Source organism: Bos taurus, chromosome 14, assembly GCF_002263795.3.
Source record: "Bos taurus isolate L1 Dominette 01449 registration number 42190680 breed Hereford chromosome 14, ARS-UCD2.0, whole genome shotgun sequence".
NCBI classification, from domain to species: Eukaryota; Metazoa; Chordata; class Mammalia; order Artiodactyla; family Bovidae; genus Bos; species Bos taurus.
Window position 1 is genome coordinate 54,838,196 of NC_037341.1, and position 23,681 is coordinate 54,861,876.

General features: G+C 37.8%; 1 protein-coding gene across 5 annotated transcripts; it reads right to left on the reverse strand.

Moving 5' to 3' along the window:
• Positions 1–4,515: 4,515 nt before the first annotated feature.
• On the reverse strand, positions 4,516–23,681 carry EBAG9 (estrogen receptor binding site associated antigen 9). Of its 5 annotated transcripts, none has more exons than XM_005215580.5 (7): positions 23,607–23,681; positions 17,266–17,363; positions 14,539–14,617; positions 13,620–13,778; positions 12,023–12,130; positions 10,392–10,483; positions 4,516–5,938 (listed from the first exon to the last, which is right to left on the reverse strand). In XM_005215580.5, the coding sequence occupies exons 2-7, from the start codon at positions 17,346–17,348 to the stop codon at positions 5,818–5,820; spliced, it is 642 nt and encodes a 213-aa protein (XP_005215637.1). In that variant the 5' UTR covers positions 17,349–17,363; positions 23,607–23,681; the 3' UTR covers positions 4,516–5,817.

The following is a 23,681-nucleotide window of genomic DNA, read 5'->3' on the forward strand; positions in this document are numbered from 1 at the left end:
GCTTTGACCAGATTCTCCCTCAGTCACAGTGATTGTGGTAACTAATCGTTATACAATGATTTCAAAGAATTTTAAAATTAAAAAAAGGTTTAAATGCTACTCAAAAGAGTTTGTGTTAAAATACTGGAATATTTCAGCAGTGTTTAAGTTCTGTAAAAGGCACGGCACGTCTCTGTCAAAATAATTTTTCAACATTAAAAAACCTAATACACTGAACACACAAAAGTGCAGATCTGGGAACAGCACACCAGTCCTGGAGACCTCCCATCTGCCTCTCTCTCATCTCCGGCAGTGGTTCCAGGGTCACCTCTGAGAACAGTTTGAAAGCCAGTTCACCATATACCAGTTCTTTGAAAACTGCCGGTTCATGTAAGAGCTCCTGGTGGTAACTCTCAGTTCGTTGGAAGAGTAAGTACTCTGGATAATGCTGAAGGACTCTATCCTCTACTGTCCTAAACAATCGAATGCTTAATGGAGATGTTTCCTGCTTGATGGAGATGTTTTCTAACCATTTCTCACAGAACTTCGTTGGCCACTCTCTGTTGATTTGACTGGGAAGAGGATCTCTCATTCCATCTACAGAGGCCATGGAGGCATCTGGGATTATGGATGTGAAATGATGATGTAAAACCCACAGTCCAGGCTCCCTTGTGTCTGTGTGTGTTAGTCACTCAGTCACGTCTGACTGTTTGCGGTCCCACGGACTATAATCCTCCAGGCTGCTCTGTCCATGGAATTCTCCAGGCGAGAATACTAGAGTGAGTTGCCTTTCCCTTCTCCAGGGGACCTTCCCCACCCAGGGATGGAACTCAGGTCTCCCGCATTGCAGGCATATTCTTTCCCATCTGAGCCACCAGAGAAGCCTAGGCTCCCCTACTGAATGCTATTAAAGGCAGGTATCAGAACTTTTCTCCTCATGGTCACAGAATTCCTCCCTGTGCCAATCCTACCTGACTCACCTTCAGAGATATTTTCGCTCTTGTTCCTTGAAAGTTATCATTTCTGATCAAAGCTATTTGAATAACTGAAAAATTAAAATTTTGCTAGACCATAGCTTTAATAGACTAGAATATGAAAGCCATTAACAACAGCAGTATTTCTCTAATTTGATGGTGAATAAGATCCTTCCTCTCCTTTCTTGCAATCAAATAGCTAACAGAGTTTGAAGTGGTTTGGTAGCCTCACTTTCTACAGTAAACAATAGGTGCTGGCATTTTAAACTGACGTTTAATTTTTCTGAACCAGCATGTTATTTCTGACTTGGTTGTATGGATAAAATGCAAAATGAAAGCAGTCTTACTAATTTTCACACTGTGCTGTGCAGTGCTGTGTCTCAGTCATGTACGACTCTTTGCGGCCCCATGGACTGTAGCTTGCCAGGCTCCTCTATCCATGGGATTTTCCAGGCAAGATTACTGGAGTGGGTTGCCATGCCTTCCTCCAAGGAATCTTCCCGACCTAGGGATAGAATCCGCGTCTCTTACACCTCCTGCATTGGCAGGCAGGTTCTTGCCACTAGCGCCATTTAAGAACTAGAGAGGAATTCCTAAAAGCTCACTCTTTGGCAGCTCATAGTTTCATCAAGAGAAGAGAGGCTTTGGAAATCACAGTCCACTTAGAATGTTGACCTAACCACTAAAAAACCTGCTCCCAAAGCTTACTGATTTCTTTTAAATTAAGCTGGCACACAATGCCTTTCCAAGCTTTAGTTTCCTTACACATGTAGTGGGGATAATGTTCACCTCCCTGGATTATGAGGAGTCATTCATTGATAGTTAAAATTCTTAGGTGGTGCCGAGCACCAAGTAAAACTTTCCTCTTATTAGAGTTCAACTTAAAGGTGTGTAAAAATGAACTTAGTTAAGATCAGTCAAGTTTCCCCACTCTGCTCAGGGAAAGGGCTGCAACATCAATGGGTGGTGTAATGTATGGGAGGTGTGCACAAGATCCCACGAGGAGGAAGTGTGTGCAGGGACTTGTAAAGAAGTGTGTCTAGGAGCCCACAACACCTACCATTGCTGAGCACCTGTTATGTGTGCATCAGGCACTGTACTGAACACTGTCTCGGTTAATCCTTAATGCCACCACCTCCATTTAAAAGATTTGCAACTGCAGGCACTTTAATACTGCTACATCTCTACAGCAGCTGGAGAACTCTGAGAAGCTCTCAAAATGGATGTGATCAGAGCAGTAAATAGGCAAAGTCCTTTAAACAGCCATGAAGTTCCCTGATGGGAAAGGCGGAGATTGACATGGGTGACCACCGACTTTCGGCTAGAGTTTCTCTGTAACACTCCAGCTTGTGATTAGCAGTGTCCACAGCAGCTCTGCAAGGGTAGAAATCTGTTTTATGGGGTGATGACAAGCAGGCTCCTAGAAAAGTGGCTCTTTACAGCCCTAGGAGATTGAGGCTTCTGATGGAAAAGCATCTGATACTCTCGAAACTTACTCTGGTTACTGAGCAGTCCAAAGGCTGTGACAAACGGACACTGAAAAAGGTAGAAAGCCAAGTAAACAGAAAGTGTTATCAGCTGTTGCTATAACCTTGGAGCAGCCTTGGATGCATTAAAGAAAGTGGAAGTAAATGACACAAAGGAAAAAAGCTGTCTTTGATATGAGGGGTGACATTGCCTTCTCCGTGATGAGGGGAGAGGAACTTAAATTTTAAAAATCTGCGTAAATGGGAAAAACAAGTTACTTGCTACTAAAATTGGAGAAGGCAATGGCATCCCACTCCAGTACTCTTGCCTGGAAAATCCCATGGACAGAGGAGCCTGGTGGGCTGAAGTCCATGGGGTCGCTAAGAGTCAGACACGACTGAGTGACTTCACTTTCACTTTCATGCATTGGAGAAGGAAATGGCAATCCACTCCAGTGTTCTTGCCTGGAGAATCCCAGGGACGGGGAGCCTGGTGGGCTGCCGTCTATGCGGTTGAAGAGAGTTGGACACGACTGAAGCAACTTCGCAGCAGCAGCAGTAGCAGCTAGTAAAATAAACTCTTCATGGACCCACCATCTTCTTTACAACTTGGCTGTTAGGCCCAAGGAGGCCTAGTTTTGGCCTATCTCAGCTTTCAGTGGGTGTTTCTCACGACTAAAATCATTTCTAGCTTTTTGATTGAGAGAAAGAGTTGTGTGACTCTTTTTTGAACACTTAGAGAAGCCATTGTAAAGTTTTAAATTTGCCTAGTTTCAATATTCCCGTGTCTCAGGAAATAGGGAGGTGGGAGGAGAGGGAGAAAGGCAGTGGAAGGGCTAGTTGGTAAAGCAGGCAGGACGCACACATTTATCCACTAAATTTGCTATCTTATACGGGTGTGGTTCACACCCCTAAAACACCATAACAAATATAATAATGAAACAGTTTGAAATATTGTGAAAATACCGAAATGTAAAAGAAGTGAGCAAAGGCTGTTGGGAAAATGGTGCTGATAAGCTTGTTCAGCACAGGGTTGCCAGAAGACTTCAATTTGTTAAAAACACACTATCTGCAAAGCACAATAAAGCGAAGTGTAATAGAACAAGGGGCACCTATAATGACAAAATTTCGGCTTTTTGGAACATTTTAGCTGTGGTTAGATTTATTCTGTTGTAGTAGCTTGTAGCGTGGTGCTGAAGATCAATCCAGACGCCAGTTTCCATAGCTACCACCTGCTTCCCAAGCACCAATCTTCATCCAGGAACGGTCACTGCCCTGGCAAGTGCATGTCGAAAATGAGGAATTCAGATGCTGGGTATTGACTCAAAGATGCCACTAAAACAGAGCCAGGATTCAACTAGAGGATGAATCTTGAATTTTTAACTTCTACTAATAAGCTCCTAAAACTGATAATCCTTTGCTAAAATTACGGAAAAAACAGAAACCATAAATTTAGAAGCTGAAGGAACCAGTTTGCTACTATAAAGGGCTTATCATGTCTGACTTCTGTTGGGACAATATACCCAGCAAAACACAGGAATCTAGTTTACACCAACAGAGGTCAAAAAATACAAGAATTCACTCTATTCTTTCCATGAGAAAAATCTCTTTCTTCCTAATTAATCATACAGACTGTGATTCCATCCAGTCTTTACTTCTAAATAAAAATTAAAAAATCAAACAAAAAAAGGTCACCCATGAAAATCATGACCAAAGCAGACTTCAATATTTGTCCACTCTGGGGAAAAGCAGTAAAAACCAATTGTACTGAAGGAAAATTAGCCTTTATGAACCCTCGGTTTAGAGAAATCATGTAGCATTCCCATAATAACTAAAAATAAATAAATACAAAGGACATAAATTCATTTATTATTACAAATTTGAGTCTAATTCTATTTAATAGGGAGTTCACTGGCAAAAGCTAATAACCATAACTGAAAATATAGCTTGGGGCTATAACAGGAAGCTTTTTACCAAAGTTAAATTTCAACCTATTTCATTTGCTGTACATCTGAAATTACACAACATTGTAAATCAACAATACTCCAATAAAAATTCTAAGAAAATAAAAAAACAACCGCATTTAGTCTAGATGCTTAGGCTAAGAACTTAAGGAGTTTATTGTATAGTTTGTGATTTTACTATGAAATATCACTTTAATGCCAATGAATTAGCAGTATTTGGCTTGTATTTATGACATTTTAAAAACTCACAAAATGTTAATTTTGGGCAGCAATTTTTAAGAAAGTAAAAATCTTAAATTCCAAAGCCAAAGAAGGTCAGGCTGGATGTATTTTAAATGGGGAGACAAAATTAATGAGATTTTAAACTATCAAATCTACACTTTCCCCTATGAACACAGTCTATATCTATTTTCTGAAAACTATTTTGGAGCTTGTCAACATCCAAAAATAGAAGTATTATTATTCCTATCTTGGTTTAATAAATCAATGTTACCTTAGTAAACAACATAGGTAACTTGCATTATGTCATTATACAAAACTGATACAGAAATCATCTAAAAGCTTTGAAACAGTAGAACTGAAGGCTTTATGCATTTGTAAATTAATGGCTTTTGGCAGAGAGGAGCTAAGGTACTTAAAGATACCATAACATCTTAAAATCTACAATGACAGAGAAAAACTACAAATACTAGCTTTTAAAACTCACAAATTATAATAATGTAAAACAAATTTGCCATTTTAGCTTATTTTCGGTATGTTTATACATGCAATATAAATTACAAATAAGTAAAACATTACAACACCATCTAAAAGAAAACAATGACGTATAAAATGTTTGTGATAAATAAAATTATTGCATTTAACGTCATTTTCTTGAAAACTGAAATGACCAGATGCCTTAATGAATGCCAGTTCAAGTCAGAGCAAATATATGCCAACACGAGCTTCTGACAACAGAAATAAGAAGTTAAAGCCCTGCAAGTCTGTCTGATTTAGGTTGGGTAATCATGGAAACAAACAAATATTTAAAATTATTTATTTTAACATTATACACATTGAAGGAAAGCACTATAGACAGCAGAATTCTTTCCCATCATAGAATTCTTTACACCCATTGAATCAGCTAGAAACACTAGCTTGAAGAGGTACTGATATATTCCATTTGTAATAATTTTTCTACAACAAACAATTGTCGTACACTTGGAACACACTGAAGAAAATATTGTCTCATAAGTCTTTTTTGTTCTCTGAGTCTCAGTCACTAAGAGTTCAGGGGGCTTTGAGAGAATCCTGGTGTCCTGGCTGGCTGATGAATGCATTAAAATCAAGCAGGGTATTTGTATTCTGAAAATACTTTTGGCTCCATATAAATGCTGCTTGGCTTGTAGAGCTCGCATTTCTCCCACTGGCACTAGGACATCTGAAGAACATTTGTTACGAAAGTTTCACACCAATTTTATTTTGTTCCTTCTTCATTAGCCGCTGGGCTTCCTTTTCCATTTTCTTCCTTTGTTGTTCTGCTGCTCTCTTTTCTCTGTCTGCTATCTTCTGCTGCCTGAAAAGAAGCATATTTTTACTTTTAGAGAACACTGCTGCTGCTGCTAAGTCGCTTCAGTTGTGTATGACTCTGTGTGACCCCACAGACAGCAGCCCACCAGGCTCCCCTGTCCCTGGGATTCTCCAGGAAAAAACACTGGAGTGGGTTGCCATTTCCTTCTCCAATGCATGAAAGTGAAAAGTGAAAGTGAAGTCACTCAGTCGTGTTCAACTCTTAGCGACCCCATGGACTGCAGCCCACCAGGCTCCTCTGTCCATGGGATTTTCCAGGCAAGAGTACTGGAGTGGGGTGCCATTGCCTTCTCCGTTAGAGAACACTACACAGGTAAAATGGCAAATAAGGTCCAGAAAGAAAGAGCACTTCCCTTCAACTATCATCAAATGTAAGTTTAAAAAGTCTTCATTCTTCTCACTGCTTTGAAAATTTCAAGGATTTTCAAAATAGTACTTCTTTTAATCCTTAGAACATGACTTACAAAATAAAAAAGGTATTATCTCTGTTTTAAGAATAACTAAAATGGGGCATTCAGGCTAAGTAAAACGGCCGAAGTCATAAGATTAAGTATAAGGCTAAGAACCTATATCTCCTGACTCCTTTTCTTCAGATTATTTTCACTAAAACACTATTTCCATTGGACTACATCTCCTTCTGAGAAAAGCCTGATATTTATGACTAAATATCCTGCTATGACAATAGTTAAAAGCTTGTCAGCTGAAGGATATCAAGAACACAGACGTACAGAGCACAATGCAAAAACAAAATGCAAAGACATACCTTCCAATTAGAAGCTAGAACTCTAAGGATTAAAATTTAACTAGCTCTACTAATGAAGGGCTTCCCTCATAGCTCAGTTGGTAAAGAATCCACCTGCAATGCAGGAAACCCTGGTTAGATTCCTGGGTCAGGAAGATCCACTGAGAAGGGATAGGCTACCCACTCCAGTATTCTTGGGCTTCCCTTGTGGCTCAGCTGGTAAAGACTCTGCCTGCAATGTGGGAGACCTGGGTTTGATTCCTGGGTTGGGAAGATTCCCCTGGAGAAGGAAAAGGCAACCCACTCCAGTATTCTGGCCTAGAGAATTCCATGGACTGTATAGGCCATGGGGTCACAAAGAGTGAGACACGACTGAGCAACTTTCACTTCACTTCAATTATGAAGGGACAGAATGGTGGAAATTTAATAATTATACTTTATGAAGTGCCTTCTCCCAGCTCCTCCCTAACTCTACTGATATAGAACCTCTAAACACTTCTATCTTTATTGATTTTTAAATTGAACTATAGTTGATTTACAATGTTCTGTTAATTTCTACTGTTCAGGAAAGTGATTTAGTTATATATACACATATATATATTCTTTTTAATACTCTTTTCCATTATGGTTTATCACAGGATACTGAATGTAGTCTGTGTGCTATACAGTGGGACCTCATTGTTCACCCATTCTATATATAATAGTTTCCATCTGCTGATCCCAAACTCCCCATCCATACCCCCACCTCCCACCCCACCCCAGCACCACAAGTCTGTTCTTTATGTCTGTGAGTCTGTTTCTACTTCGTAGATGGGTTCATTTGTATCATATTTTATTTATTTTTTAAATGATTTTTTGATGTGCACCACTTTTAAAGTCTTTACTGAATTTGTTACAACTTTGCTTGCTTTGAGTTTTGGTTTTTTGGCCACATCGAACCCGCATCCCTACACAGGAAGGCAAAGTATTAACCTTGGGACCACCAGGGAAGTCCCTGTGTCATAGTTTAGATTCCACATATAAGTGCTCTATCTTTATTGACTGACTCGTATGGAAAGTGGGGACAGGAGTAGGGTAATGAAATAGGAGAATGGAGAACAGAAGCTGGTCCTGGATCTGAAGGCTTAGGGTCTGAGAAAGTAAGTCAAGAAGCATGCAAGGCTGAGGAAGGAAGCAGTAGGGCACAGGACAGGCAACACTGGGTTATATATAGAAAAATCTAACGTGCATTACCCATACACGGGATAGCTCAAAGCTGGCTATAGCAAGTGAAAGGTATATATATAATTCTCAGTCATACTTATAAATGGGAGTAAGCAGAGGTATGGATGACCAAAATTCAACAAAGTAGAGAGACTTACTTTAGGCAACATTTGACCATCACCACCAACTAATTAAAATTCCAAAAGAATAGTTTTAAAAAATCTACTTTTCATTAGCTCTGTTCACTTTCAAGAAAAACTGATAATATGCACTAAAAACATCAAAATGTCAGTGGCAGAAAAAAGAAAAAGAATTATGAAAGGCTTGCTAGGTTACAAACAAATAAGATAATCCAGCTCTGACCTAGTTACCAGCAGAAATATAAGCATCAACAATTAATCTTCCTGGTACCAGAGGCAACTTGGACATTACTGCTGATAAAATATATTTTTCTTGTCCAGATACATGTCTGGAATGATTAAAGTACCAGAATTTTTTCCTTAATGATACTGATCATAGTACTGGTAGTATTTAAAGTAGCAATGGGAAACAGGCTAGGATAGAAGCCATGGATTATGGATACACTTTTAAAATTCTCAGTGTTCTCCTGGGGGTGGTAACAACATATGGAAGCCTCCAGGTGTCTTTGGCTCTACTTATGCAACTTGCAGCTTGAAGCATGTCTATTACTGACTAATAGTCTCCGCCTCCCAAGCTGTTGTTTCAAAAGCACGGAGTTTGCGGAGGTTTTTTTGTCTTGTCTTGTTTTGTTCAGGGTGCACGATGACAGGGTGAAAAAGAGATGGTTTTTATACCGTGAATGTTCAGCTATGATCAGTGAACTCATAAACTCTACAGTGCTGTCATTAAGATGATTAGATTCAAAATGAATAGCCCCTTCCTTTATCCTTGTGGTTGATAAACCAATCATCACTAAGTCCCAATTCCAAAACGTTCTAAAAATACTCAGACTTCTATGATATATATCCAAAAGAAATAGAGTTTAAAAAAGTGACATCTTTTTTTGACAATTCATGGAACATAAATGTTGCTGTTTACAGTTTTAAAACTGTTTCCTTTATACTGAATGATTATCAAACAGGAACTAAATATTTAAAACTGTCACACCTTTACTGACTTTTATAATGTGACCTCCTTCTGTTTAAAAAAAAAAATGCTGAAAACAGTACTGACAAGACCAAAAAAGTCAGTCTTAACTCAGTTATTTAACTGCACCCTCTGCTGGCTACTCAAGGTAATTACAATTTATTGGTAAACATGGGAAAGGAAAATACAAAAATGAAACCAGTTGTTTCAAGATGGTCAGATAAGGGTAATTCATTTTTTTATCCCAATTATAAAAACCATATTTGAAGAAAACATACTGCTATATTTTACTTTATCATCTTTAAAATGCAAAAGTAATTCAGATATATTTACATAGAGTTTTTATCAGTGATAACAGTCACAAACTCTCAAGGTAAATTTTCTTTTTACTCTTTGATCTAATGCGGTAGTAGCAAGAATTAAGTTTACTCTTCACAAAAACAAAGAAAAAAGAACATAACTAACAAAAACAAACTTGTAAACCTCCAGAAAAAGTATCTTCTGTAGAGTAGGCAGTAAGTATTATGACTTATGTTATCTACCTCAGGGCTTTCAAGTACCTCAGGTGAAACACACATACAAATGTAGAGTGCAACACACATTACTTTCAAATAGCAGTGCTGGGGGCTTCCAGTGGTTAAGAACCCGCCTGCCAAAGCAGGAGACTTGGGTTTGATCCTGGGTTGGGAAGATCCCCTGGAGAAGGAAATGGCAACACACTCCAGTATTCTTGCCTGGGAAATCTCATGGACAGAGGAGCCTGACAGGCTACAGTCCTTGGGATCACAAAGAGCTGGAGACAACTTAGCGACTGAGCACACATGCACAGAGAGCTAAGATCCCACAGGCCACGGGCAACTAAGCCCGAGCGCTGCAACAGAGTCCAGGCACTGCAAGAGAGATCCCGCGTGCAGCAGCCAAGAGCGGACACGACCACAGAAACCCAGTGGAGCTATTCACTACTATACTGAACGAGCAGGGCTGGACTATGCTAGGCCATGGGGAAACAGAACTAAAGCTGCAATTTCTGACCCAGAGAACATATTAATACATCGTCGTGACTCACATTTCAAGAGATACATTTTATAGGGAATGAAGTATGAAGCATACAGTACAATATGGTGTCTGTATGTAGACAATCTCCTTCTTCGTTAGTAAATTATTCTTTTGTATCTATAATGCTTTAAATTGTTGGTTTCTGTGAGGTTTTAATCATATAAAATAGTACATGTAGTCTGAAATACAAAAAAACTATCCCAGATTGGTTAAGGCTCAAATGAGAAGGAAGAAAAATATAACATTTGGCAGAAGATACTTTCTTGACCTTAAATGTAACATGAACAAAACCGGTTCTACTCCAGCGACAGTGTAAATATTACTCAAATACCTCAGAACTTCTTCGGCTTGCCAGGCCGCATCTTCTTCTTCTTCCCAAGCATTGGTGTTTTCCTGCCAGGTATCTAAGTCACCTAATTCAGGCTACAATAAAACAAAACAAAACAAAATTACAACAGTCAAGAGCCATCCTTGGTGGCTTACACGGTAAAGAGTCTACCTGCAGTTTGGAGTGCAGAAGACCTGGGTTCGATCCCTGGGTCAGGAAGATCTCCCGGAAAAGGAAATGGTAACCCGCTCCAGTATTCTTGCCTGGAGAATCCTACAGATAGAAGAGCCTGGCGAGCCCCAGTCTTTGGGGTCACAAAGAGTCAGACACGACTGAGAGACTAACTTCGCTTCATCCTTTTTCCACTCAGTGGTCAAGAAGAGGATATATTTTAAAGCATAACTCAGACCTCATCACTGCCCTGTGTCTTCTTCACTTTCTTATCACATCCTCTACAGGATCAAATGACTGCCCCTGGTGTGCCTGGAACTAAGGGGTTTCCTGAGACGCATGACCTTCCATACGTAAGTCTCAGCAAGTCCAGCTTTCTTCCTATTTCATGTTTTAAAGAATATTCCTTTAATATACTAACTTTTCCTTTACTTTCCTAACTTTTCCTTTACTTTCTCCTACTTTAGTTTGGAAAAAATAAGAATAGGACATACCTTCTGTTTCTCTCTCTCTTGAGTAAGAAGAAGGAGTGTGTAAGTGGGGGGAAAGAGAAGAGAGAGGCTGACCCCACACTGGATTAGATGCTTGACTGGACTACTCTTCGGCTGGGAAGGTGAACGAACTCGAAGAACCTACGTTTCCAACCTAGTACAGTCATCTCCCTTTAAGCACAAGTAATTTTCTAGACTTTTCAATGGCACTTATTGTCTGGGTCCCATGCAAAAATGACAAGTCAGGAAAAGTTTACTCTTTATTGGAGTACTTTTGTATTGTGCTTCCTTTTGCCTGTCTTACCTGATACCATTAGGCAGGCCACACTAGCTTCCACTATTCCCCAGGCCAGGCCTCTAAGTTCACTTTTTCCTTCCAGAAACCAATGAAAATGCTCATTCTGGAATGTTTAGTTAGTGAGGAAATAATTAAATGAGTAAGATAACTGCATAAAATAATCAAAACATATCAATACTTAAAAGCTGGGGATGGGTTTGGACAGTGATGTGTTTCAAAAGTTTCAAAGATGAATCTGATGGCCTCCAAAGTTGAAAACATATACCTTCTTCACTACTTTTGTCCTTAAAAGTGTTGTATTTAAGTCAAATCCATTTTAAGTTAAACCACACTTTAAATGTACATATAAGTCTTTAACTTAATAATTCATAATTTACTTTAAAAAAAGCTGCTATTGAGGTTAGATTTTAGGGGTAATCTCTTTAAAGGTCATACTTTTATATTTTCACATTTTTGTCTCCATCTTTTATGTGTGCAGTGGACTCTGATCTTAGTATCTGATGTAATTTAGAGTCTCATAAAAGGACAGGACTGGCAACTGCTCTTGATCTGCTAAACCAGTTCCAAAGTCATACAAATACTATGTTCAAGTCATTTTAATTTTTTTATTTTTCCTTAAAAAAAACAGAAATGAAAAAAACAATCTCTTGCCTAGATACAATTAACATACTTACAGATTGATGAATGAAAGGCATATCTTGTGTAGCTGCTAGTCTACTAGAGAAGCCTGTGCTACCATCTGGGATGCCAAAATTTAATGGTTCTCGCTTCTTAATGATGATCTGAAAGATTAATTGAAATAGAATTATGGAAACATTTTACACACCACTCTATAAAAAGAGAAGAATTAACTGACCAAAGCATTTTATAATTATTCAAAATATGTTCTGCCTTTCTTTCCTGTTCTATATTTTCTTAAAGCATATCCTCTGGTAGGATAGGGTCACTGTCCTACCAAAAGTATAACCAGCTCTCCAAGCATGTGGCTACCTATGAACACATTAACTCTTTCAAGCCAGTAGTATTAGCTTTGTACCTTAAAAGTACTTTCATTCTAATTTACTAAGGTATTACTTGTAATATACTAAGTTCCTATTAAGAGCAGCAATAGACTTTCAAAACAAAAAGCATTCATCTACTAAGAAATTCACTTAAAACTCCTTGAAAAATATACAACTTAATGCTTTTCAGCACTGAGACATTTGGACAAATAAAAACAACTATGATTACAGTATGTCAATGTTATCAGCCTTGAACATCTAAAAATAAATGTACAGCTAAAACTGACTGGACGGTAGAAGAGGGTGAAAACCCTATTAGAGAACTGCAGAATAAACAGTGTCCTCATTTTATGAAATATATTCATAGGAAATATTTTCTATGCTTGACTGAATAAGAAATGGCACTTAAAGTAAATTTTTTTTTTTTTTTTGGAAACAGCAGGATGATTGATGAGGTAGACGGGAATAATAGCATTACATTATTTGAAATGGGTGTAAGGGTGGTATGAAATAAACCCCCATTTACCACAGTGTGAAGCTGGTAGACAATACCTGTGACTGGCCTAAGAATAGCAAGATAAGAATACTGTATACAGATAAACAGAAAAAATTGTGAGTGGCTGCTTTTAGTAGAACTGGTTTGAAGAATGTTGGGGCAGAAGTGTATTGCTTTTCATTATAAGCTTTTCTATATCTTTAATTTAAAAATAAATTTTAAATGTACATGTACTATTTTGATAAAAAGAAAGAAAACTGCTTAGCCATTGTTCTTTTGCTAATAATTTCCTGCATATTGAAGTGACTGTCCACATTCAATTCAAAAGGGATAAAATAAAGTGTGAATGACTATGCAAACCCACCACAATTACTCTAAGTTCTCAGAGCTCTGCATCAGTTTGATAATGTTATAAACAATGGATACTATCAGTATTACTGGTTTGTAGAAATCACTGTACTATGAATTCTTTCAAGGCTAGAACTGTATCTTGTTCAGTTTAGTCTTCACAGTAGAGACTGGAGTCTAGAATCTGACATACAGGAGGATTTCTATGAACGCTTAGATATAATTTTAAAAGATGTGGGGGTACAATTTACCAGATCTATGGCCAGCTCACTTGAATATATAAACTTCTCTAATATGACAAAAAACACAATGACAGTTAGAAATAGGCTTTCTACCAAATACTAAGTATACTGTCTAGCTTTAATTACAGGAATCTGAAGCGCAGTCTCATAGTTTAATTTCCAAGAGCACACATCTTTAACGTACCTTCTGGGTTTTCCGTATAGTTGGTGTCATGTCCTTAAAATAGTCAGGTTCCAGTTGCTCTAAAGCATTTTGTTGTGTTGCCACATTCCCATTCCCTCCTTCAATCTTGACACTTGTGGGTGCATCCTCATCCCAGGAAGTCCACTCTTCCACATCTGTCTAAATTTAAATGATCAGCATTGTCATTCAAAAATTTCATCATTCATTACAAAAATGAGCTTTCTAAAACAGTGGTTTTTTCAAAATTTGTTGACCAATGGGAAAATATACATTTTATGCCAGATAGCAAAACTAGATCAAAAGTTAAGAAAGAAACACTCTGTGAGTTAGACATTCTGTTCCAACCATTAAAATAAAAACAACCAAACAAAGCAAAAGAAAATGCTTCAAAAACTGAACTGATATTAGAACTACAGCCCACAGAAAGAGGACTGGAACTTACAATCTATCCCTAACTAGGTCTATTGCCTGATGAAATAATAAATAATAACATTCTTTATAGGATTTAAATAAGATATAGTCTCAAACATAATATTCAAAAAAATCCATGAAATAACTTGAAATTATTCAGCAAACAAGGAATCAATAAATCTCAACTTGAAAAAGTCAAGCAACAGACAACAAACCCAAGATGATACAAATGATGTAATTATCTAAGGCTTTAAATATGTTATTGCAAAAATGCTCCAATAAGCAACAGCAAACACTCTTAAAACCAAAGAAAAAAATAGAAAATCTCAGCAGAGAAATAGAAAATAAAGAATAAAGTTAAAATTTTAGAATAAAGAAATTTAACAATAGAACAACAAAAATCCTGACCGTGACTACCAAATTAATTTCATGACACATTAATAGTTTGCAACCCACTTTGAAAAATATGGTTCGGGAGCACTTATTCAATGTACAAAAAAAGTTTTACCTGTTTGGGAACTGATGAATAATCAACAGTAGTTGGCAAAGTTATTTGGTCTCCACTTAATTTCCGTCCTCTACCAGATCTAAAACAAAAACATGAAATAATTTATTTCAAGAAACCACCAAAACAAGCATAAGTAAAAGCACTAAAGACAGTAACTTAAGATTTATAGAGAAGGTCTTCTGCAGCTTTAAATTATTTACTTTAATAATTAACAGTTGTTTGTTAATATATGAAAAGAAAGGCATATATTAGAGATCTTTTCAATGTTTTTAAATACTGGACCAGAATATCACACTGCTTTTTGGCTTAGGACTCAGAATTAGAGTCAAACTCAGGAGGACTATAAAGCCAAAACCAAAACCAGAAACTGGTTTCAAATCACACTCCTGAGAGTTCTGTGAGTTCTGTGGGTGATGCTCTGGGATGTCTACGCTGCTTTAACCAGGGTGGCCTGGCTTTTGTTTGTTTTACATAGTTGGTTTCTTATTAAGATTACTATTAAACTACTGAAAAGTTTGAAAATCACTGGGTTGAATTGTAAACTGTACCCCGTAACTTTCAAGGATTAGTGAAGTACTACATGAAACCAGATAGGTATTGTCATAGAGTTGTTAAGACCATGGGCAATGGAATCTGTGTAAACCATGGTTTTCAATGTTACTTCTATTAATTATGAATCTAGTTAGAATTACCTATGTCTGAGCCTCAGTATCCTCATCTGTAAAAGGCAGGTATTCAAACTGACCTTTGCAAGGTTGCTGTGAAGATTTAACTGACATATTTAAAACAGTGAGACACGAGACTGTGCCTGCTTTTTAATGACATTAAAAAATGATAGCTATTATAAATGATTAGTCACTTGCTTCATGTCAAATAATCTATGAAACACCTGCTTAGAGCTAGTTGATAAAGTCAACTAAGTTTAGAAATCTTATTTTATTTGTTTAAAGGATGCATTAAAAAGTACTATGGTCTATTTTGTATCCCCAGGGACTGCAGCCCGCCAGGCTCCACTGTCCATGGAATTTTCCAGGCAAGAATAATGGAACAGGTTGCCATTTCCTACTCCAGGGATCTTCCCCACCTAGGGATGGAACCCACATCTCCTGCATTGCAGGTGGATTCTTTACCACTGAGATACCAGGGAAACGTATATAGATGATAGAAAATTGCAATATCTTATATTAAAAGTAACTTATATTCAACAAAAATTTTTTGAAATAACAGATGCAAAGAGAAAAACACCTAGAATTTATCACCACAGTTAAAACAACTTATTCCTTTCAACCTCTAGTCTCCTGGCATTAATACCCATTCTCATCCTGCTTTAACCTAGTTATTTTCTGGTCATGATACTTCTAACAATAAATTCTATGCCACTTAATCCTCAGAGTTTTAGTAGTTATAAAATGGCCCTTTAGTCAGAGAATACATTTCCTAGCCTCCCTTGTAGCTAGGTGCCTAAGCTCTGGACAGTAGGCTGTGAACAGAATTATGTGTACTTTCTAAATCATATCCACTAAAAAAGAGAGCTGACTACCCTCCATCTCCTCTCTATCTGACTCTTACTCTGTAGGTGCTTTTTTCACAGTACTCTAGGCCAAAGGAAATACCTAACAGTTCCACTGATTAAGTACATAGGCCCAAACAATACTTATGTATGTCCTATCTGCTTAGTAGCCATTAGGAAAAATCACATATGAAATTAGAGAAAAAACATTTTCATTTCATTCTTTAATAACTACAACTTACTAAGAGAATGTGTGTACCTGTTGGGTACTGTATAGCTTCTCAAGCCTTGGAATCAGACTGGATTCTGTCAGCTTCATTTTCTGTTCTATGTTAGTTCTGATTTAGTGCTTGCTCTTAATTACAACCTAAAATCCTAGCTTTGTAAAGATAGGTCACTGCAAACACAAGTAAACAAAAACTTATCTCAAATATTCAAGAACATCATCAAAAGTAATACTGCAGGATCTAATGTTACAAACGTGAACTATCTTGAGCCAACAGATTGTATAATTTCAATAGACATTATCACATTCAGCGTGTTTTGTTAGAAATTTAGAGTATCCTTCGGTACCCCTGTGACTGTAATGCGAGCCCTGAAGTGCCCTGGCATACCATTCAGGAACTGTATCTCTTGGGTACAGGAGAATGACAAAATAGAAGGAATACAAGTCTCTGAATGACTTACTGAAGCAGAAGGACTTACCTAGCCTGGACTCCCAGTACATGCTGAAATATTATTTAAAAGATCAAAAAAAAAAAAGAAAATCTATTTTCTTTGGGGTTTTTCTGTTAAACTTTTCTTTTTCCAATATAAACATAACACTCATAATGTACTATGTAAAGAAATACCTATGCCTAATTCCACCTAATCATCTTAAAAATACCCTGATAATAAAACACTTATGTACATAAAAACTTCATAATGATTACAATATGAAAGTTGGTTTGCTTATCTCTGAAATTCTACAGTACAGAATGCTATTTTAATGGAAGATGTAAGAATCTGATGAAAAGACCTGAACCTCTGCTTTCTAGATCTGAAAAAACATATAAAAATCTGAGAAAATATTTTAAAAACTACTAGAGATTAATGTATGAATACTGCAATCAAGATGCTTAGCTTAAATATAATATGCCCTGCCTTTTTGAACTTATGAAGGTATCCAAAATTAGCAAGAAGATAACCAGATCAATCTGAACATAAAATTTCTTTACCTGCATATTAACCTCTTTAGGAATGAGAATACTGTTGCTAGGCAGGTACAAACTTTAAATAACCGAAACTGTGTGATAGCCATGATGGAAAGCAAAACCTGTGGAAAAAAGCACAAAAATAAATGCATTAGGGTGATTTCATAAGCTATATTTATGTTCTGAAGTCAACCTGAAAAGTCCTATTTTGAACTGTAAAAATCAGACATATTTTTACTTTCCTTTAGACAGCACAGATAAAACACAGTAAATTTAAAAATTAAAACGTAAATCATGTTGACAAGAAAGTTCTGAAGAGTTTTCAACAGTTGAGAGGAAAAAAGCCTTTTCAAAATATTCTCAGAGTGGTTTTCTAAGTTGTACTTAAATATTTATTTACAATTTATTTATAATTTGTTTTCTAGGAAAAATCAAAGTGTATGGAACAGAATGTACTGAGTCTTCCTTATCTTTTGAAATTTGAATCATATGAACATAGAAATACTATTCAAAATATTTTTAAACTTTTTCAACTTCTAGATACATTTCATTATACCCGCACCAGCAAATCTATTAAGTCATATTCTCTGAGGGGTAAAGTCCAGTTACAGTCAAAAAGCCAACAAAGGAGATAAAAAATACTCAACAGAAGAGCAAAAGGTTAAAATATTTCAATGTCAGAGAGTAGATTTTTAGGGAAAATACCATTAGCAGGCATAAAAATGCTCATTTCATAATGATAAAGGGGTCAGTTAATCAAAAGTACATAACAATCCAAAACATATGTCCCTAAAAACAAATTATGCCAATATCAGAAAAGAGAGGTGACATTACCAGAGTCTGCAAATATGAAGAGGATATTGAGAAAAATATAACTTTATCCCTGTATTTGACACGATGAAATCGACAAATTCTTTGAAAGAAACAAGTTATGAAAACACAGCAAGAAGACAGAGATAACTTGAAAATCTCTAAATTTATTAAAGATATTTAATTTATACTTAAAAATCCCCTAAGCCCAGATGGTTTCATGAGTGAACTCTACCAAATACTTAAGAAGTAGTGCCAATTCTATACAAACTGCCAGAAAACGGAAGGAAGGGATTATTTATTAATTCACTCTTTGAGGCTAGCATTACACTGATACTAATCTAGACCAAAGACATTACCAGAAAAGAAAACTGAAGACCAATATCTTATGAACACAGACACAAAACTCCTTGAAAACTCACAACCAACTAGAAATAGAAGGGAACTTTCTCAACCTGACCAAGGACACCTATGAAAAGCCTATAGCAACTTGAGACTTAACAGTGAAAAACTGGCTACTTCCCACCAGCACATCTGTTTTCGCCATTTCTGCTCAACACTGTATGGCCAGTGCAATCGAGCAAGAAAAGAAAATAAAACGCATTCAGATTGGAAAGGAAGAAGTAAAACTGTATCTATACTCTATGTAGAAAATTCAATGGAATCTATAATCAACAGTATTTTTATATGGTAGCAACAACAAACAATCACAAAGTAAAATTTTAAGGAATCTGTAAGAGTACAAAACATACGAAGTACTTAGGGACACATCTAGTGAAAAACATATATATTGGAAACTACAAAATATTGCTGACAGAAATTTAAAGACCCTTATTAATTTTTAAAAAGATCTTTAAGGGCTCAAAGACGTGATACTATTAAGATAGCGAATCACTCTAAATTGAACTACAGAGTCAATGAAATCCCAATCAAAATCTCAGGAGGCTTTTTTCTCTAAAATTCGATAAGCTAATTCTAAGATTCATATAGAAATATAAAGGGTCTATAATGGTCAAACAATGTTGAAAAAGATCAAAGCAGATGGGCTAATACTACCTGATTCCAAGATGTTATAAAGCTGCAGTAATCAAAACGGTATAGTACTGGAGTCGATTGATAAACAGATTGATAAACAGATCGATGGAACAAATGGGAGGTAGAGAAATAGGCCCATAAAATATGAAGAACTGAAATTTATGAAGATGTAAAACCCATTCAGTGGAGAAGAGTTTTTTTGACAAAAAGTAATGGAAAAACTGGATATCCATATGCAAAACAAAAACAAAAACAAAAACCACCAAAACCTGAAGAATTACAATCCATATTTCATGCCATTTACAAAAAATACTCAAAATGGATTGCATATGTAAATATAAAACCCAATTACAAAAGTGCTTAGAGAAACAAAATTGGACAAAATCTTTATGACCTGGGTTAGGAAAAGAGTTTTTTAGATAATGACACCAAAAGTACAACCCATTAAAAGAAAATGGATAAACAGGGCTTCATCAAAATTAAAAATTTATATAATTCAAAGACACTGTTAAGGGAATATAAAGACAAGCCACAGACTAGGAGAAAACTTTTGCAAAGCATATATCTGATAAAGGACTTGTATCCAGAATATATAAGGTTCTCCCAAAATGCAGTAAGAAAACCTAATTTTTAAAAAATGGGTGAAAGCTGTGCATAGGCACTTCACAAAGCAGATACACAATAGTAAATATGTACATGAAACAACGGTCAAGTCATTGATTTCTGGAGTTGGTGTACTAATTGAGAGGATGAAAAGAACAGTTACTCTAAAAGAAATTGAACAAAAAAACATATTAAAAATCTCACTGTTCAAGTAACTTATTTCTGTCAAAAACATCTCCAAACAGTGGTTTACTAGTGATAAACCACCCAACAGAGGTTCAAAAAATGCAACAACTTTGACTCCTCCTTTGTCTTATCCCCTTATATGCCAACTACAAAAAAGACTTTATCCTGTTTCCTAATAATGCCCATATTCTTTCCTATTTCCACTGAGGTCTCCCAGGCATAAGACTTCATTACTTATTGCTGAACTACTGCAAAGTTTTAATTCCAGTATTTTTCTCTTACTGTACCTATATTTTCCATTTTGTACCTTAGTTATTTCTATATACTGTATTCTTCCAGCACAATCCTTCCTGTGAGGATCTTGTTCATGTTACCTTGCCAGTTACTGTTTGCAAAGTAAGACCTGGAAGAAAGATTTGATTGCTTCCATATAAGTAGAATAATCTGAACAATTAAGATGATGAATAAAAGCTTCATTTTAAGGCTGACTTGTCAAGGATTAAACTCAACCAAAAGAAAGCAAACTTCCTAAATGAAGATTTAGAATTTTCAGAAAAAAAATATAAACAAAAAAAAGATAGCTAGGAAAGAAACTGCAGAGCATGTGGCACCAGGGGGAAAAGGGGAAAGAGTTGAGACCCTCTCTCAGGATGTTTGAAGGAAGAAGATGTTTAATATTTAAGGACTGGAGCGGAAAGTCAGTCTCAGGATTTATATGAATGAAGATTTGAGAATAAGTTTCATGCGGAGTTTTGGTAACAACGGTCATCACCCTGCCATAAATACTGCTACGTGTCATTTTCAATAAGTATTCTCAATGTGAATGACTAATGATGCCTGCAAATAAAATCTAAAGTTTTGTTTCAACAGTAAATTGTCAAGTGGGACTATTACTGACACCAGAACAGAATTCTCTCCCTAGCAATTAAAAATATCTTCATTTTATGGAAAATTTGCTTTTACAATAAAAGAGAAAAACTAATAGTCACTGATCAGCTACTATGTGCCAAGCACTAGGTATTCTCTCAACCCATAAAGCCATTTTATGAGATAGATATTATTGTTCTCTTTTCATAGAATTGAAGCACAAAGTGTAAGCTTATGTTTTCACACCCAATGATCTAGATTCAAACCTGCTACTGCTAAGTCGCTTCAGTCGGTCCGACTCTGTGCGACCCCATAGATGGCAGCCCACCAGGCTCCCCCGTCCCTGGGGTTCTCCAGGCAAAAACACTGGAGTGGGTTGCCATTTCCTTCTCCAATGCATGAAAGTGAAAAGTGAAAGTGAAGTCGCTCAGTCGTGTCCGACTCTTAGTGACCCCCATGGACTGCAGCCCACCAGGCCCTCCGTCCATGGGATTTTCCAGGCAAGAGTACTGCAGTGGGGGTGCCATTGCCTTCTCCGAGATTCAAACCTAGGTCTATTTAATTCGAAAACCAAGAATACCTCACTAACAATAAACTATCTTAGCAATTCAATGATGGTATTATAATTTTCAAGATAAATTTTCTGACCAACTGCAACTGAAAGGTGGGGAAATGTAATCAAGTTGACCACATCAAGCAACAGTTTTTATTTTATCAATTACACTGATTTGAAGGCAGGAATATTCTTTGGGACCTGTTTACTTACTGTTCCAATCCAGTTCAAGTATCCACTCTGTAACAGATACTACTACCCTGGGTGATAGGAAATACTACTGACCCAGTACACAGACCACGCTGTTGCTCAAGTGTCAAAAGCTAGTGACAATGCAAGGCTCTAGGAAGGCAGAGCCCCATCAGTCTTGCTCAGTTTGGTTATTTCTAGGTCTCAGCCAATGTCAAGCACATGGCAGGTATTCAAATATTTGCTGAAGGAAGGGAAATTATCATTCCTTGAGCACTCAATATAGTTCAAGACAATCTATTTCGTTTCTATAGTCTCACGGGAATGCTAAGGACAAAGGAGATGAGTTTCACTATTCCCATTTAACAGATGAGGCTCAACTACTAGTGAAACTCACATTCACTCATCCAGAAGTTAAAGAGACTGACCCCAAAGCCAAGGTTCTTCCCACACCGCATCCCATTTAAGAGATCTCTTTGACACTCAATGCCTCAGTTGATTTTTGAAATGCTCTCTAGATCACTAATCTGAGAAGTACACATCTTAGGCTACCTGCATTTTGACTGCTTCAAACTACTTAGTAGGACTGAGAAATGCTAAAACAATTTAAAAATTAAGATTTCCTTAAAAATTACTACAAAAATACAAAACCCTGAGATAAAGCCGAAATAAGCATCAAGGACAAATAATCTCTCTAGGAAATCAATAGCAATGACAGCTTGGCTATGTAAAGTGAAAAAGATTCACCTACAATTTTAAAAAAGAATGCTGCATTAGAATCTGAAAGATTAAATGCACCTTTCCTCCCTGTAATTCCATGTAAACTGCTTTTCTGTAGTCACTATATCATACTATGTCATAAATCGTTAAATAAGCCAAGCCAAAATCTATGTTGGAACACACTAAACAAGTCATTAATTGTTGAATTTCTAAAACGATAGTTCTGAATTTTCCTAATACCAAAATTTGAAACTCCATATGATCTACTACTGTACAGAAATCTTAAATTAAGTTTGTAACTCTCTAAAGTAGGTTACGGTATATCGCAATGCTCCAAAAATAAAACCACCTGACCTCACTCAAATTTGAAAAACCAAAGTTCAGCAGCGGCAAGAGAAAGGGAACAAGAAGTAGAATGACAGAGCAGGTGGTAAAGTTCAAAACCGGACCGCCTCTGGCAACGCAAAGCCAGACCCTCGAACACCACCGAGGCTCTTACTAAGGCAGAGCAAAGTCTCCTGAAAGGCTCAAAAGGAACGAGTTTCAAAACTAAAATGCTTTAACTTCAGATTACCCACCTGAAATTAACTGATGAAAAAAAAAAAAATCATACCCACTGTACAGATGCAAAAATCGACAGAAGCGTTTTGAGGTTACACAATCCGACGCCATACGTACGGCGTTCGGTGAAACGCTCTCAATTGCTCCATGTGGGTGCCCAGTGGACTGGGATTTGGATTTTGGAAAAATCTGTCTGGGAAGGAGCAAGGCCTGTAGAGGAAGGGCAGGAAGAAGGGGCAAATTTCCCCTTGGGGGGGCAGATCTGGGGAGAGGGGAGACTCTGGGCCGGGGCCCCGCCAGCCGCTCTCCCACGCGAGAGAAGCATGGTGAAGGCTGCTCGACCGGGGCCCGCTCCGGGTCGCAGGTCCCTCACCCCAGAGGTCACCCTGACCCGGAAACAGTATCCTAGAGTGGCAGTCGGCCTGGGTTGGGGGGAAGACCGGGTGAAAGAAAAGGAAGGTGGGAGGGCGGGAAGTGCGGGGCAAAGAGGAGGGCTAACCCGAGAACAGCAGAGGACAACCCCGCCCCCCTCCTCAGGACTCGGGTCCAGATCTGGATGGGGGTGGGGGAGGGAAGCCCCTCGAGGGCGCGCGAGCCGCACACACTCACCTGCCCCTCCCCCTCCCCGCCCGCCCGGCGGAGGCTCCAAGCTGCCGCGAGCCGCGCGCGCACGCAAGGCGCGCGCACGCGCGCTGCCGGTCGCTTCCTCGAGCTCGCGCTCCGCCGGTTCAGTCCCAGCCCTGCTCATTCAAAGCCGGGCGCGCGCTCTGTCTAAGCCGCCGCTGCCTCCACGCAGCTGCCATAGCCGCCCCCTCCTCGGGAAACCCTCCCCCGGTCCCACCTCCTGCCCCTCCTCCTTCGCTCCAGAAGGCGGCTCTCAGGAGTCCCAAGCTCTCACTTCCGCACCCCGCCCCAG

Coding starts and splice junctions, on each gene's coding strand:
- EBAG9 (XM_005215580.5), bottom strand. CDS start 17,348: ATGGCTATCACACAGTTTCGGTTATTTAAAGTTTGTACCTGCCTAGCA. Junction 12,131..13,619: donor CTATACGGAAAACCCAGAAG/GTACGTTAAAGA, acceptor TTAATCTTTCAG/ATCATCATTAAGAAGCGAGA. Junction 5,939..10,391: donor CAAGCCGAAGAAGTTCTGAG/GTATTTGAGTAA, acceptor GCTTCTTTTCAG/GCAGCAGAAGATAGCAGACA.